This window comes from Lissotriton helveticus, chromosome 10 (genome assembly GCF_964261635.1).
Source record: "Lissotriton helveticus chromosome 10, aLisHel1.1, whole genome shotgun sequence".
Classification (NCBI taxonomy): Eukaryota; Metazoa; Chordata; class Amphibia; order Caudata; family Salamandridae; genus Lissotriton; species Lissotriton helveticus.
The window spans coordinates 33690691-33704337 of NC_136071.1; the positions used below are offsets into that span (position 1 = coordinate 33690691).

Below are 13647 nucleotides of genomic sequence, written 5' to 3' on the forward strand. Positions count from 1 at the left end.
ATGTTGGCAGTGCCTTGAGTATTTGAAATTGTCAAGTTTTCAGAACCACCTTTTGTTTTCTTCACAGGACCCTACACCTTCAGTATCTGTGACACAACCAAGTTCTCGGACTATGTCCGAGGTGGGATTGTCAGCCAAGTGAAGATGCCCAAGAAGATCAGCTTTGTAAGTGGCCTTTCCTTCCTTGCTGTGAGAACCTTTATTGTGTGGTTCCAGAGCCTCTGGCTTGTAGTTTAATGGAACTTAGTTTCACCTAATTACTCTGGCTAATCATGAAATGAGCAGTCATTTTTAGCTAATCTCCAAGTTATATTGACTCTTTGAAATGCTGCTGCGGCTGGTTTTGAATATAATGCGGTCTGCTAAATTTGGGCACTGCACATAACCATGCTGGAGGATTAGGATAGACAGGGCCTGTTCTTCTGGTTTTCAGTTGGAGCCCTTTGCTTATACTGAACATTTAAGTGACCTAAAGACCCTCTTAAAGTCCATGCCTACTGGCCTTAATTTCGGGTCTCTTTGGCCCTCTCTTGCTATCGACTGCTTTCTTTGCTTTAAGATGCAGCAACCTCCAGAGCTCGAGGGGTTAAGGAATCCTCAGTTTGGTTCCTTTCTCCAAGCAGGCCTGTGTCCATCGGAGCAGTGACCAGTACTTCCGCCATCCTGAGCACACCAAAGCAGATGTCAAAGAGCCACCCTCTTTGGATTGAACACGTGCCCTTGTTTTGTCTCTTCTCAGAAATCCCTGAAGGCATCTCTGGCTGAACCAGACTTCCTCCTCACAGATTTCGCCAAGTTCGACCACCCTGCCCAGCTGCATATAGGCTTCCAAGGTCTGCATGAGTTCCAGAAGAAACACAAACGTCTACCTAAACCGCGGAATGAGGTACAGTGCAGTGAAGGGTGGGGAAAGCTAACAGACACCAGGGAGCTTGAGCTTTCTTTATAATCAAATGTAGCTCTAGACATCTCTAAAAGAAAAAAATAAAATGTTGATGGGGGGGGGGGGTGCATATTGGAATTCTCCTTCATGAGAACCATGAGGTGAAGACTACATTTTCTGCTTTTTCGGTTTGTTAGTAGTTTTAAACTTTTAAAAACCTATTGTGTGGGGTTCGTTCCCTGAAAACAGCAGAAAATGATTTTTCAATGAAGTTGTTTCCTATGCAGTACCATTACTTCAAGTAAAAATGGATTGCTTTTCGGGCCATACCTCCTGTAGCACGGGGTAAGGAGAGTATCCTACTCAGAAATTACATCTAACTTTCCCTGTTTGCTTGTAGGCTGATGCTGCGGAAATGTTGGCACTTTCCAATGCAATCAATGAAAATGCCACCAAGTTGTTAAAACAGGAAAAGCTTTTGGAAGATCTTTTGAAGGAGCTGGCCTTCCAGGCAACTGGTGATCTGGCACCACTCAACGCTTTCATCGGCGGCCTGGCAGCTCAGGAGGCCATGAAGGTACAGTTACATTTAAGACTTATGCCAGGCAACATTAACTAGGCTTGACCATTCAGGGTGTGTGATTGCATGGAAGGTGTGTATCCAGACTCCTTAAAGAACAGTGTGTAAGCCTTAATTTGGCAGAAACTACATAGTATGATCAGTCCACTAAGTGTTAAAGCATGGTGTGCAAAGGTTCTGGAGCTAATTGTTGGAAAAGTTAGTGGGCTACATTTGAACAAGGAGGGTCTTCATTGGGGCTATCATGGTTTTAAACTAGTTGTAAGTGTTCATCCTGATTGCTTGGGATTTAGTTTTTCCTGTGCATGTGTCCCTGTGGAACCATGGTATGAAACTGCTTACATGCTACCTGCTAACTCACTTTCTCTGCTATTATTGTGATCTGTAAGTGGTTTTACTGTGTTGCAGGCCTGCTCAGGGAAGTTCATGCCCATCATGCAGTGGCTTTACTTTGACGCAATTGAGTGCTTGCCAGAGACTGGCAAGGAAAATCTGCTAACAGAAGAAAAGTGCTGTCCGGTAGGTATTGTAACAGTATTGTCTTGGTCGTGATTCTCCTGCGTGAAAGGCCACCTAGCAGAGATGATGGGTTTTGATATTTAATTGCCAGATACTCTGCTAGAAGCCTTTATTCTGTGTGAGAAGAATGGCCACAACAAACGATTGCTAAATTAACTAGCGCTCATTGTGGTAAAAGCAATGGATAAAGCACACACAGCCACAACATTGGGCAGGTATCAATGCATTTGCAGTGGCTGATTAATAAAATACTAAAGGGGGGGGGGGGACAATGAAATGTGAGGGGGTGGGGTGTGAGGGGAAGGAGAATTCCTACTGGTTCTCGCCAAGTAAAGATCTATAAAGTCTATAACTAAGGTCAGTTGTCCATTAACTATGTAACATGTGTGTTAATGACACTTGAGTGAACGGTAGGCATCCATTTGGACTTGGGTGCTGGTTAAAAGATGTTGATTTATGTTGTCTGGGGTGGACATGCCACCTTGCATCTACCTTGGGACCTCCTGGCCTAAACCTATTCTACCCGATGAGTTGGAGCGGTCATCCCAGTCCCTTTCCTGAAGTAGGTTTCCCCCTGCTGAAGGAATGACAACTTCTCTATCTTGATGTTTTTGCTTGTTCTCTTCTTGTGGGTCCACCTCAATAGTCCTGAGCATGTATTAAACGTATATATTTATATATATATGTGTAAAACACAATGTACGTAATACTTTTAACAAAACACCCACACATTGGCAGCCTGTAGCAAAGGCTAAAAATGCTGAAATTTTTTGAGTTGGCATTTAAAAAGATCTAAGAATTAAGACCTTTCTGTGAAAACAGAAAAAGACTATAATATGTCATCAAAATCTTTATCTAAAATGGAAAATGCGAGGGAATGAGGCATTGTTAGCCAATCAGCTCCTTTTAAAGTATAACAGAGAAAACTGGCACCGTGCCTTTAATACCCCACAGGACCCCCTGTATCATGCCTCACAGGTGTCAGTTAGATCATCTCTTTATTCCGGCGCCTACTATTAGTTTCCTGAACCACTGCGCTCCTGTTTTTTCTAACCTTTTTTCAGAACGTGCTCTTTGAAAACTCCAGTTTTTGTTTTCATTCGAGACATTTACTTACCTGTGAAGTGGCCTTCTTGTGGCAAAAAGAAGGTACAGACTAATCCACATTCAGTCTGTGTTATCTGTCTCCCTGATTCTCATCTTCCAGAGACATGCCATCATTGTTAGAAGCTGCCCAGATGAATTCTGAAGTACAGAGATCATGCTGCACAGCTTACAAGAGAGGAAAAACATGATCTTTAAGAGGCCTTGAGGCGTCTCAATCCCTCTCCAAAGAGCTCTCCTCTCAAAGACAACCCACAGAGGAAGATCTCATGAGACACATGAGAAACGGTCAACCTGATCGACATCGAGAGGTAGGACATCGAAATCTGAAGAAATACCTCTTTTTGCCACCGAGAGTCGCTTTACAGCAGATTCGCCACTCAACGTTGAGGCAAGCATAACCCTCGAGAGTTCCTTTATCATCTTAGCCTTATCGCCGAGATCTCACTACCCTCGAAATGGTCATCAGCGAGATAGTCAAGGCATTCACCGGCTGCAGTGGCTCAGTTGACGCTTGGGCGACATCAGCTGTCTGTTGAGACAACCGGCGCCGTCAAAGGATACACAGTCGAGAGACACAGCGCTCGCCGTCATCAAGGTACCGGTCGACGGTGAAGGATACGCTGCATTAAGATACATGGCGTTCGTCAACATCGAAGCAACGGTCTATGTCGAAGGCTCGGACTGAGAGTATAGATGTCAAGAAGTTGTTCAGTCATCGGAGGTGCAGATTTTACAGTCTGAGCCAGTTGGAACCAAGGCCTCATTCATCAATAAGACCTGCTCCTGAGACATCTGTCAATCTCTTCCTATGTTGGCTTGAAAGCATGCGCAAGAATGTACCTCTAGTCCTTACTCACTGTTCACAGACATGCTATCCATCCAGGGTTTTCCTGTGTACGCCATCTCCAAAACGCACTCCTCTGGCATCCTTCCGGGACTCTCCATCCTCACTTCCAGAGGGACGTATGACTGCGCCAAAGTCCCTGCGACGATGCTGAACCCCGCAGAGCTGTAGATCAAGATAGAAGTCTGCTAGAACCAGGTCTGCTTCCAGTTCGCTACGATCTCATTGTTCCATATTTCACCATAGGAAACGTAGAACACGCTCCTGGTTTATCACGTCTTTATTTATTTATTTTTAAAGTTTTATATAGCGCGAACAAGATCTTTGCAGATATCAGAGCGCTTTACAGAAACAGTAGGTAGGATAAACAAGACTCTTAAATCAATATGAGATTCCGTAGACAGTGAGATGCAAAAATAGGGTATCAATCATACAAGAGTATACAGAGTAATAACAATCAAGAAACAATAATATGGAAGCAGTACAATGTCTAAACGGATAAGATTATAGCACCCCAGAGGGTGAGTAAACACAATGTTGAAAGCAAAGAAGTAGTCAGTAGTGGGTGCGTTGCAGGTTATTGAGGCACTCAAGTCCTAGTGTACAACCCAATAAACAAGTTGGAAATCAATAGTATAGCATCCGTGCAATGAATTAGATCCAGAAGCAGACAAAAAATGGACTGACATAGATAAGTATTCAGACAGCCGATAATGTGGGAGCCAAATACTGTCATTGTTCCAGTATCAATAGTGTTCAGGTGTATTTAGCCATAAGTCTTGATCCTCAGTGAGGAATTTTTCTCCAACACTAATGAACACCCTGCCTGCAAGGGTTTCTGCTGTAGATGACATGAACACATTCAAGGTTGTGTTGATTAAAGAGGCGCATCATTATTTAATTCTGACATTCCACCATCTACATCAGTCATCTTTGAGAGATTGCATCAAAGAGCAGCATAAAGACAACTGTTACCACTAGTCCCAGGGTTTCTAGAGCCAGACTCCGGCATCTCTAAGAGCAGTGCCATCACAGGTCCTTAAAAAATATAAGGACCGGGATCTGCTGTTCCGAAGGACTGATCTTCAACAGTTTGTCATCCTAGCTGCTACTCGCAAGAGGCACTCTATTGTCTCCATCATCAGTCCGTCCAGGTGAGGACAGCAAGCGGGTAGATGCCATAGGGAAGGAAATGTGCGGAATGTCTGCGTCCTTTAGGAAAGTAGCCAGCACATCATCAAACACCTGGACGAGTGGCACTGCATCACAAGAAACAAGTGGCGCTTAAATATTGTTCAAAAGGGTTACTCACTTCTTTTCAAGTCTCCTCCTGCTATCAGACCTACAACAACATAATTTCTGATGGATACATCTGCCTGTGGATTCCTCACCTTTTGAATTACCCCTGCCCCAGCATTCTGCAGAAAAAAGGGGAGGAATCCACAGGCAGACATTGTATCCACCCGAAAAAGCAAAGGTAAGTAACTTGTTAGTTTCAGCTAGACATACTACAAAAACTTCCACTAGTCAACTCCAAAAGGAGGAAGTCAGTCGTTCCCAAAGTGGACTAGTAATGTACTCTTGTGATTTACTGCTGTGGAAGGAAGGTCCCGATCCACTCCAGACTTGAGAATCCTGCACAAATGTATATGAAAGGAAAAGTTTAGGATGCCAGTCTTTCACCAGATCTACCCAGAGGAACATCTGGAGGACTGGATGTGTTTGATTGATCTACATCCACATCCCGAGCGCCACAAAACACCGGAAGTTCCTACTCTTCCAAGTGGCATCCAAACACTACTAATACAAAGTGATGTAGTTCGGCCTAAAATCTGCACCTCACACATCCCCAAAATGCATGGCCGTCTTCACAGTGTCCTTGAGAAGGAGGAGAATATTCGGCTACTCCTACTTAGACTGGCATATGAAATTCCTCCCACTGACAGACTGAAGAAAATTGGAAAATCTGCATCGAGACTGCAAAATCTAGGTCTCCAGACCAACTTCAAAAGTCTCTACAAAAGCCAGTCCAAAAGCTGCATTATTTGGGTACTGCTCTTGACTAGAGCTGCATACGTGTATCCTTTAGAGGCTGGAGGGGGAGGCGGACACTGGATGATTTGTTCTCTGGAGGTGGGGGAGGGGGGGTGGAGGAAATGGTGGCAGTAGAGACGTGACTTGTTTACTTCCGCTGCCCCCAGAAAGTCCTGCCGAGGACAGCCCACCCACCCATTACCAATAATCCTTCCTAACCCCTCCACCCAAGTGGAAAGCGTGTTTTGCTCATGTTCGAATTCCTTAGTACAAACAGAAGACAAGAGGCATTTGTCAAAACAGGAACAGTTTGTTTAAACAGTTAAGCTAGGAGAACCGTTACATACAGGCATGCGGTCTGAGGACTATTTAAATTTACATTGGGTTCATGTTCATCTTATATACAAAATCACAACAAGAAATAAAAGTTTCAGGTGAATCCTATGGTGAAGAATGTTGGTTGCTGCCTTAGAGTCATAAATGAATGGTCAGATGGTTACTACTCATGGGTCTCAACCTTACGTGGACACAGTGTGGCCAGCAGTAAATGTGTCCAAATGTCCATCATGGGGCGCGTGTGATCACTACTTGTGATAGGCTATGTGTTCCTAACTCATGTGGCATCTGACTTTATGGTGTTATAAGAAGTGCGCGTACCCCCTCTGGCATGTGTGCTTTATTGGGGGTGGAGGGTGCATTTTCCCCTGACCATAGTAATGGCTGCGCCGATCTGTGGGATTGATCAACAGTTTACTGCCCGTGTATTTGCCTGCAAGCTATGCACCCTCCCACATGTGACCCATCAATTAGTAATCCCTGGCCAAGGTCTCACGGCCTGCCTGACTACATGCTTGGGTCGAGCTTAGAACAGGTGATTCAATAAAGGACAATAGTTTATTATTATCGATAAATTCATCAATATTCATATTTGTATACCTAATTTGAGGACTGCGTTTTACAGCAAGTGATCCCCCAATTATATAATCCCGCAACCCAACTGGAACAAAATAACTGGCAACAGTGATTTATACAGACCGGATATCCATCGCGGGAGTCAAGAGAACCAATTCAAAACCACTCCTGCTCAGGGGCACCTCCTTCTGCACTCATGCCTCTCCGTAGATTATGTAGTGCTTGGATGGCAAGTGTCAATATTCCATTGTCCATGTCATTCCCTGGGATTAAAGTGCAGCAGGCAGCGCCAGTCGTGAAGCAGACACCTCCCTCCCTTGTGGTCATTAAGTCCAGCACATCTTGATGCTGCATTCCCATGAGGCGGATGGCTCGCATTTCTTCCTTGATCGAATTGAGGATAAGTTCAGTGTGCATCATTTTGAGCATTTCTCACCAGGTGATGTGAAGCCAGGGGCATCGGCTTTTGTTGTCTACTGGGTCAAGAAGGGTATCAACCACCAACCCCAACAGTGCGTCTGAACAGTCAGAATTCTTCTGGGATGACCATGAACTGAGCCCAGCCGCTTTCTTTTCCAGGCTTGGTGCAGCAAAGTGCTCTTTTTTTCTTAACTGTTAGTTCTTCTCTGGGGATGCTAGAGCTCTGTTTAGTGTAGTTATAGGTGACATACGAGAGGTCCCTACAAAGGTGCTGTAGTTTTGCAGCATGAATCTTTTCTGGATTCACTATGCTGAGCATTATTCCGCCATCTAGTGGTTGGGTCCGGAATTGTAGTCTTTTTTTTTTTTATTTTTTTTTTCGTGTCCGGTGGGCGTCGACATACCACCATTTGGTGTCTGTGACGTCAATGTGCTTCATCTTTGGCCGCCATTTTCAGATTCTTTTTTCCCGCCGTTGGGTCTGGATCGATACAGACGGAGCTCCAGAAGTTTGGAGAGAAGAATCAACGAAAAATAATAAATTCATCAGGAAAATAACTTTTATCAATGCACCAGTCTTAGTCGGCGAACCGGGACACAGCGAAGAGGGGGTAAACCAAAGCTTTGACGTTCTACGTAGAATGCTCATACAGGGGGCTACCTGGGTGCGGAAATGGACAAGACCCCATTCAAGTTCTGCGACAATTGTCACAAGTACGCACAGAAGGAACAGCATCCGGTCTATAACCTTTGCCTGCCGCATGACCACCAAAGATTGTAACGCATGCTTGGCGTTCACCTCGTATACTTTAAGGGTGAGAGCGAGGCAGAGAAGAGCAAATTACAACATGCAGGGTATTTTAAAGAAGCAAAAAACTATCTTGGAAAAAGAGGCAATTCAAAATGCCGGTATTTTACAGACTCTTGACGAATGACGGAATTTTACAAGTTTTTAAGAATTTTACCTGGGCCTCTCAGCGAAGAAGAGGACAACGTCACCGAATGTGAAGAGGACGCGCACGTCCCAGTCTTCTAGCCCGAAAAGAAAACGACAGAGGTAAGGGAAGCATCGACCCTCCCCTCCCCATACCCCCGCCCCCCAAACTGTCGGCCGAACCACAAAAGAAGAGTGACTAAGTCATCGAACGGAGCTTTGGTGTCGCAACATTCGACGACCGCAAGTGCGTCCAAAGAAATACAGTTCATTGGTTCCTTAAACAAGGAGTCTCAGGCGCAGAAAAATATTGAAAAGACAAAATCGTCCAAGAACCGTCACGAAAGGGTTAAACAAGCTTCATCGTTGACCAGCTCCAAAAGAAAGGCAGAAAATCTATGTGCGGCTTTCGTTGACCTGGCTTCGCTTTCGAGTGCACCCTCTGTTTCCTTTTAAGTTACCTGTGATAATCCTGTAACCCCACCTTCGTCATTGGTTCCGGGGGGACTGAAGCTCCCTGCCTGACCAGAGCTTGCAGAATCACTGTTGAACTGTCACAAACTTCCTCACACATGCTTATGCTCGCCTGACCTAGTAGGAATGCAAATCCTAACTGCTTTTTAGGTGACACGTGTTGAGTGTGAAGGACGGGGAGTAAAGCTTTTGAGGACCTTACCTAGATGCTTGGGCTGTGCTGGGGGTGTCTGGGCTCGCTTGATTTTTGTTCTTTTGGGCTTCGACCTAACTGACCGAACGGTGTGGGGGCTTGTCTGATTCGATCACTGCTGGGTATAACCTAATGAAGGGGGGGGTGCAGGTGTGATCACGCCCTTCCCTGCATATGGTGGGGGAAGGTGCTGACTGTTTATTTTCCAACTGCATTGTAGGGCTATCTCTTTTAGCCTCTTCAAAGATGGCCCATAATACTAATATTGTCACTTTTGACATGCATATTTGGGTTTTGGGTTTTAGTGTGCTCAATTATGTTTGTGTCAAATGTTCCCTCCTTAGGCTAGGAAAATGTGTGCGCTTTGGTATTTCAATCTCTCTTGGCAAAATTAAAGTCTTGTTATCTGTTTAGGGAACCTAGTTTCCATGTGCTTTAGTGGGGAATTAATGGCAATTTTAATAATTTGGCTAATGCCATTAAAATCACTTTTTCCTTGTTTGGTTTGTCGAATCATAGGGGCATTTTGTACGTGGTGCACTCTCACAGTTTCCGTACTATGAGCTCATTGATTGCAGTTTCTTACATCAAACTGCTCAAACGAGCATTTAACTACAACAAAATAAAACCGCATACGTAGTATTGTAACTTTGTCAAAAAGTTATGTTCATCATATACCCTTTAGCAAGAGAAGACCAGCATGGAACATGTTCCTCAGTGAACTATATAGTCTGCCACTATCCGCTCAAAGACAAAGGTGGTAGTCACAGACACCAAAATGTAATAACTTGGGAATCACCCACCCCTCCTGGCCACACAAGTTAACCCCAGTTTCCTGTGTCCAAGTGTTACCTAAAGTCCGAATTACCACTTGCCACATATCCAGGGATCAAGCGTACACCCTGTGTCACGCCCAGGGGTCCTAGCGACCTGCACATCCCCCACTTCTTTCAGCTACTAACTGTTAAATCCTTTCAGCTCTCAGAAATCCTTGAGCTAAAAAACTGTGACTGGTGACCACTCTGCCCAATCACAATACCTATAATCACAAAAAGTGTTCTGGCAGCTGTAAAGGTCTATATACAATATTACACTATATTCACCTTAACTAGCGTCTTTTATCGAACAAAGGTTACCTCTGCAGGAACGCCCCAGAGGCCTCCCTATGATTGATACAGTTGGGACATATAAAATAGGTAATATGCCAGACCCTGTCAGTGGCAGGGTGCTCAGATTGTCTTTTTGTGCTTCTCTCCGTTTTGCTGTACGCCAAATGCTTTAGAAGAAATGTTTCAGGGTCGGATGTAGTCTCTTACCCTTTGTGATGGCTGCTTCAGGACAGGCCTCCGCCCCTTGGATTCAGCACAACTTCCAGTAAATTGCGGTGCCTGTCCACCTTTGTCGTTGCGCAACATGAATCAGTCTGGGTGCGGTTACCATCCATCGGCTGCAGTCTGGTTCGAAGTCCTATTCCCGCTTGGCTGGTGCTATAAATGTTGCTCTGGTTCAAATTACATAGTAAAAACTGAAGACCAGTCATTCGGCAAAACAGGAACAGTATGTTTAATTAAACAGTTCAGCCAGGAGAACAGTTAAAGGCACGAGGTATGAGGACTGCCTACATTTACAATAGCTTTACGTTCATCTTGTGTACAAAATTACAACATGCAGTAGAACTTTCTGGCGTACCATATTTGGTGAGAAATGTTGGTTGCTGCTTTATTGTCATAAATTAATGGTTACTATAGGTGGGTCTCTAACTTGCCTGGACAGTGTGGACAGTGGTGAATGTGTCCAGATATCAGTCATGAGGAGCGCGTGATCACCACATGTGCTAGCTTCTAATTGGCTTTGTTATAACTCCTGTGGCATCTGACTTTGTTGTGTTTTCAGAAGCGCTCACTCACTCGTGCCATGTGTGCTTTATTGGAGGCAATCTCCCCTGACCACTGTAACGGCACAGTGTCTATCCGTGGGATTCATCAAGAGTTTCCAGCTTGTGTGTTCGCCTGCCAGCTATGCACCCTCCCACCTGTGCACCCCTACCTCTCCTGTGACCAGTCTATCTAATCCCCGGCCTAGGTCGCAGGACCTGCCTTACTACATACTTGCATTTCAAGATTGATGTGGAGTTCAGTATAGGTGATCCTATTAAGTACGATAGTTCATTTTTATCAACAAACTCATCAATATCCTTATTAACAAGGGCTTTCCATTCCTTAGATGTAATATGTGTACTAAAATTTTACTTCGATTAAACAAAAGATTTTGGAACTTCTTACCATCTTTGTCAACTATGGTCCAATGAGAACCGGCATAGCTTCCTCCAAGCAGACCATCTCTAGGTAGATTGTTGTATGTATAGTTTATTCCTACCAGCTAGCCAACAAACACTTACCTGCCAGACCTAAGGCCCATTGTACTAGGGGTAAGGCAGCCACTGCTGCTCTACTAAGAAATATACCCATTTCCGACATCTGCAAAGCTGCAACATGGCGATCGGTACATACTTATACCAGGCATTACTGTCCAGACGGATACTCCAGCATGGCAGGCCTCTTGATAATTATTACAGCTGCTATTGAATGTTTGTATTTGTCCGCAGGTGTGTGGAATGGGGTAGCTATTCTATTCAATGCTATGACTATTGATGAGGATCCCCTGGAAGAGAAGGATAAATTGCTTACCCGTAATCCTGGTTCTCTTCCAGGGTAATCCTCATCAAAGTGATAAGCAGCCCTCCTTCTTAACCGGACTAATCATGAACGCAGCTCCTCATATATCCTTTGTGCTCTGGTTTTCATGTCACCACATATCAAAGTCGGCAGAGACCGTTGAAGCCTCTTGCCTTAATATGCTGATCATTTAACCATCCTGCTTTGAGGAGGTGACAACACCTTCGGCCCGAGCAGGCTTCTTTTCTGCCCTCAGAGAGCCCGGCTCTCACCTGCAGGGGGTCAGAAACCAGTCTCTGGTGGCAGGCTGGTCTACACCAGTCAGTCAGTAAATTGTAAGTAGGTTTTATGGGGCAACCTCTAAGATGCCCTCTGGGTGCATGTATAAATTCATCACTGGAATCTGTGTGTTTACTAATACGAGATGTTGGATACCAAACCTCTCTAGTTTCAGTGAAGCCATCATGTAGTTGGGTAGATCTTAATTACCAGCGTCCAGCACTTACTCATTACGGCTTCCCTGTTCACTTATAATATCTAAGCCTACACTTGGACATCACAGGGGCCTAACTGCTGTCCACACATGTATGTATTATAGTGCACCCTGCCATAGGGCTGTAAGGCTTGCTGTAGGGGTGACTTACCTATACTGCACGCTGTCTGCTAGCATGGCACAGATGAAGTGTGCCATGTCGTCACTTTCCTCTGCACCATGGCATGCAGGATGCAATGACCATTTGCATGTTGGTGCTGAGAGGTCGCTTGGGCCAACTGTAGGAAGCTGGCTCTGTATATACTATATACAGTTTGAATACAGTGGAATGCAATTGGGTTGCTTACAGGTAAGCCACTTATTAATAAAACAGATGGGATTACTTTTCAGTTACTATTGAGATTACTTTGTACGTTACTTTTTAAGTTTACTTTTTCTACTCTGTGATATCCCTAGATATCACACTGGGACATTCCCTAGATAAAAGGCAAGTAAGTCAGTTTTTGTACATATGCAGTTAAGGTTTCATACACCACAACTCCACACTTAAGATTTTCACAAGAAAGCAGTCAATGCAGTCCTATGGGAGAAAACCAGGTTAACGGTTTAACGGTAAGTACTTATGTTTGGGGGTTGGTTTTCTATGGTTAGAAGTAGGGTTCCCCCAGGGTCAAGAATGCACTCTCAAAAGACCCCTCCGCAGCATGAGGGCAGCTGAGTGCTGAGGCCCAATGTTATCCATTTAGGGATAGGAGGCCTCCGGTTGGTGCCTCACAGGCATGCCACTTGGATGTGGGAGCAAAGCACCTAGGGTTTAGCTCATGGCAAAGGAGGATCAGATTTAGCGCGCAAGGTGCACCCACAGCAGCACATGGGAAGGCCGGTGCAGAGTGTTGATTTGGCGTCGGGTGCCCTGTTTTCAATGGGAATTGCCAGTTTGGGATTTTGGCTGCAGAAGTCTTCTGGGAGGAACCAACAACTGGGCAGGTAAGTTGCAGGACTCGGGACGTAGGTGCACCTTAGGTTCTCTACTCCAGGGCGCCGGGCAGCTAGATGCAGGGGTGCCTTTTAAGGTTGGATTTCACCTTACTGGGCCACTCGCAGTTGGGGTGGGATTCTCCGTGCAGAGGCCTCTGAGTACATCTGGGAGTCCTAGAGGGGGTCAACCCACAGTGGACTCTGGAGCGCTGGGGGACCTTGCTGGGACTGTTGGACCACTCTAAATCAGGCCGTAGGCGACAAGTGCAGTGGTGGTTCCAGGTGTCTGTTTCTTTGTGTTTAGCAGGCTTGGAGCTTTCCTTTGGAGATTCTTTTGAACAGAGCTGCAGTTCACAGGAGATTAACTCTTTGTGGAAGGCTGTCAGTCCTCCCAGGGGTTCTGGAGGTTGCTGGCTGCAGGACAAGGCGACTTGTGGCACAGAATTTCTGGAAACTGCAGATGGGCCGGTAGTGCTGGGGCCAAGTCAGTTCTTCTCTGCAGTCTCCTCTGCTGGGTGTAGTCTTTCGTCCTTCGTAGGTTGCGGGAATCCCTTCTTGGTTCAGGGCTGCCCCCTAAATACTGTATTTATTTAGGGGGGTT

At 45.2% G+C, this 13647-nt stretch overlaps 1 protein-coding gene across 4 annotated transcripts in view; it reads left to right on the top strand.

Moving 5' to 3' along the window:
- UBA1 (ubiquitin like modifier activating enzyme 1) overlaps positions 1-13647 on the top strand; it is a 194197-nt gene that overhangs the window by 113333 nt on the left and 67217 nt on the right. For all 4 annotated transcript variants that reach the window (XM_078664659.1, XM_078664660.1, XM_078664662.1 and 1 more), the window contains exons 9-12: positions 68-165; positions 740-886; positions 1284-1460; positions 1872-1982. In XM_078664659.1, the coding sequence (XP_078520785.1) occupies positions 68-165; positions 740-886; positions 1284-1460; positions 1872-1982 (533 nt within the window). The remainder of the gene's footprint in view (positions 1-67; positions 166-739; positions 887-1283; positions 1461-1871; positions 1983-13647) is intronic.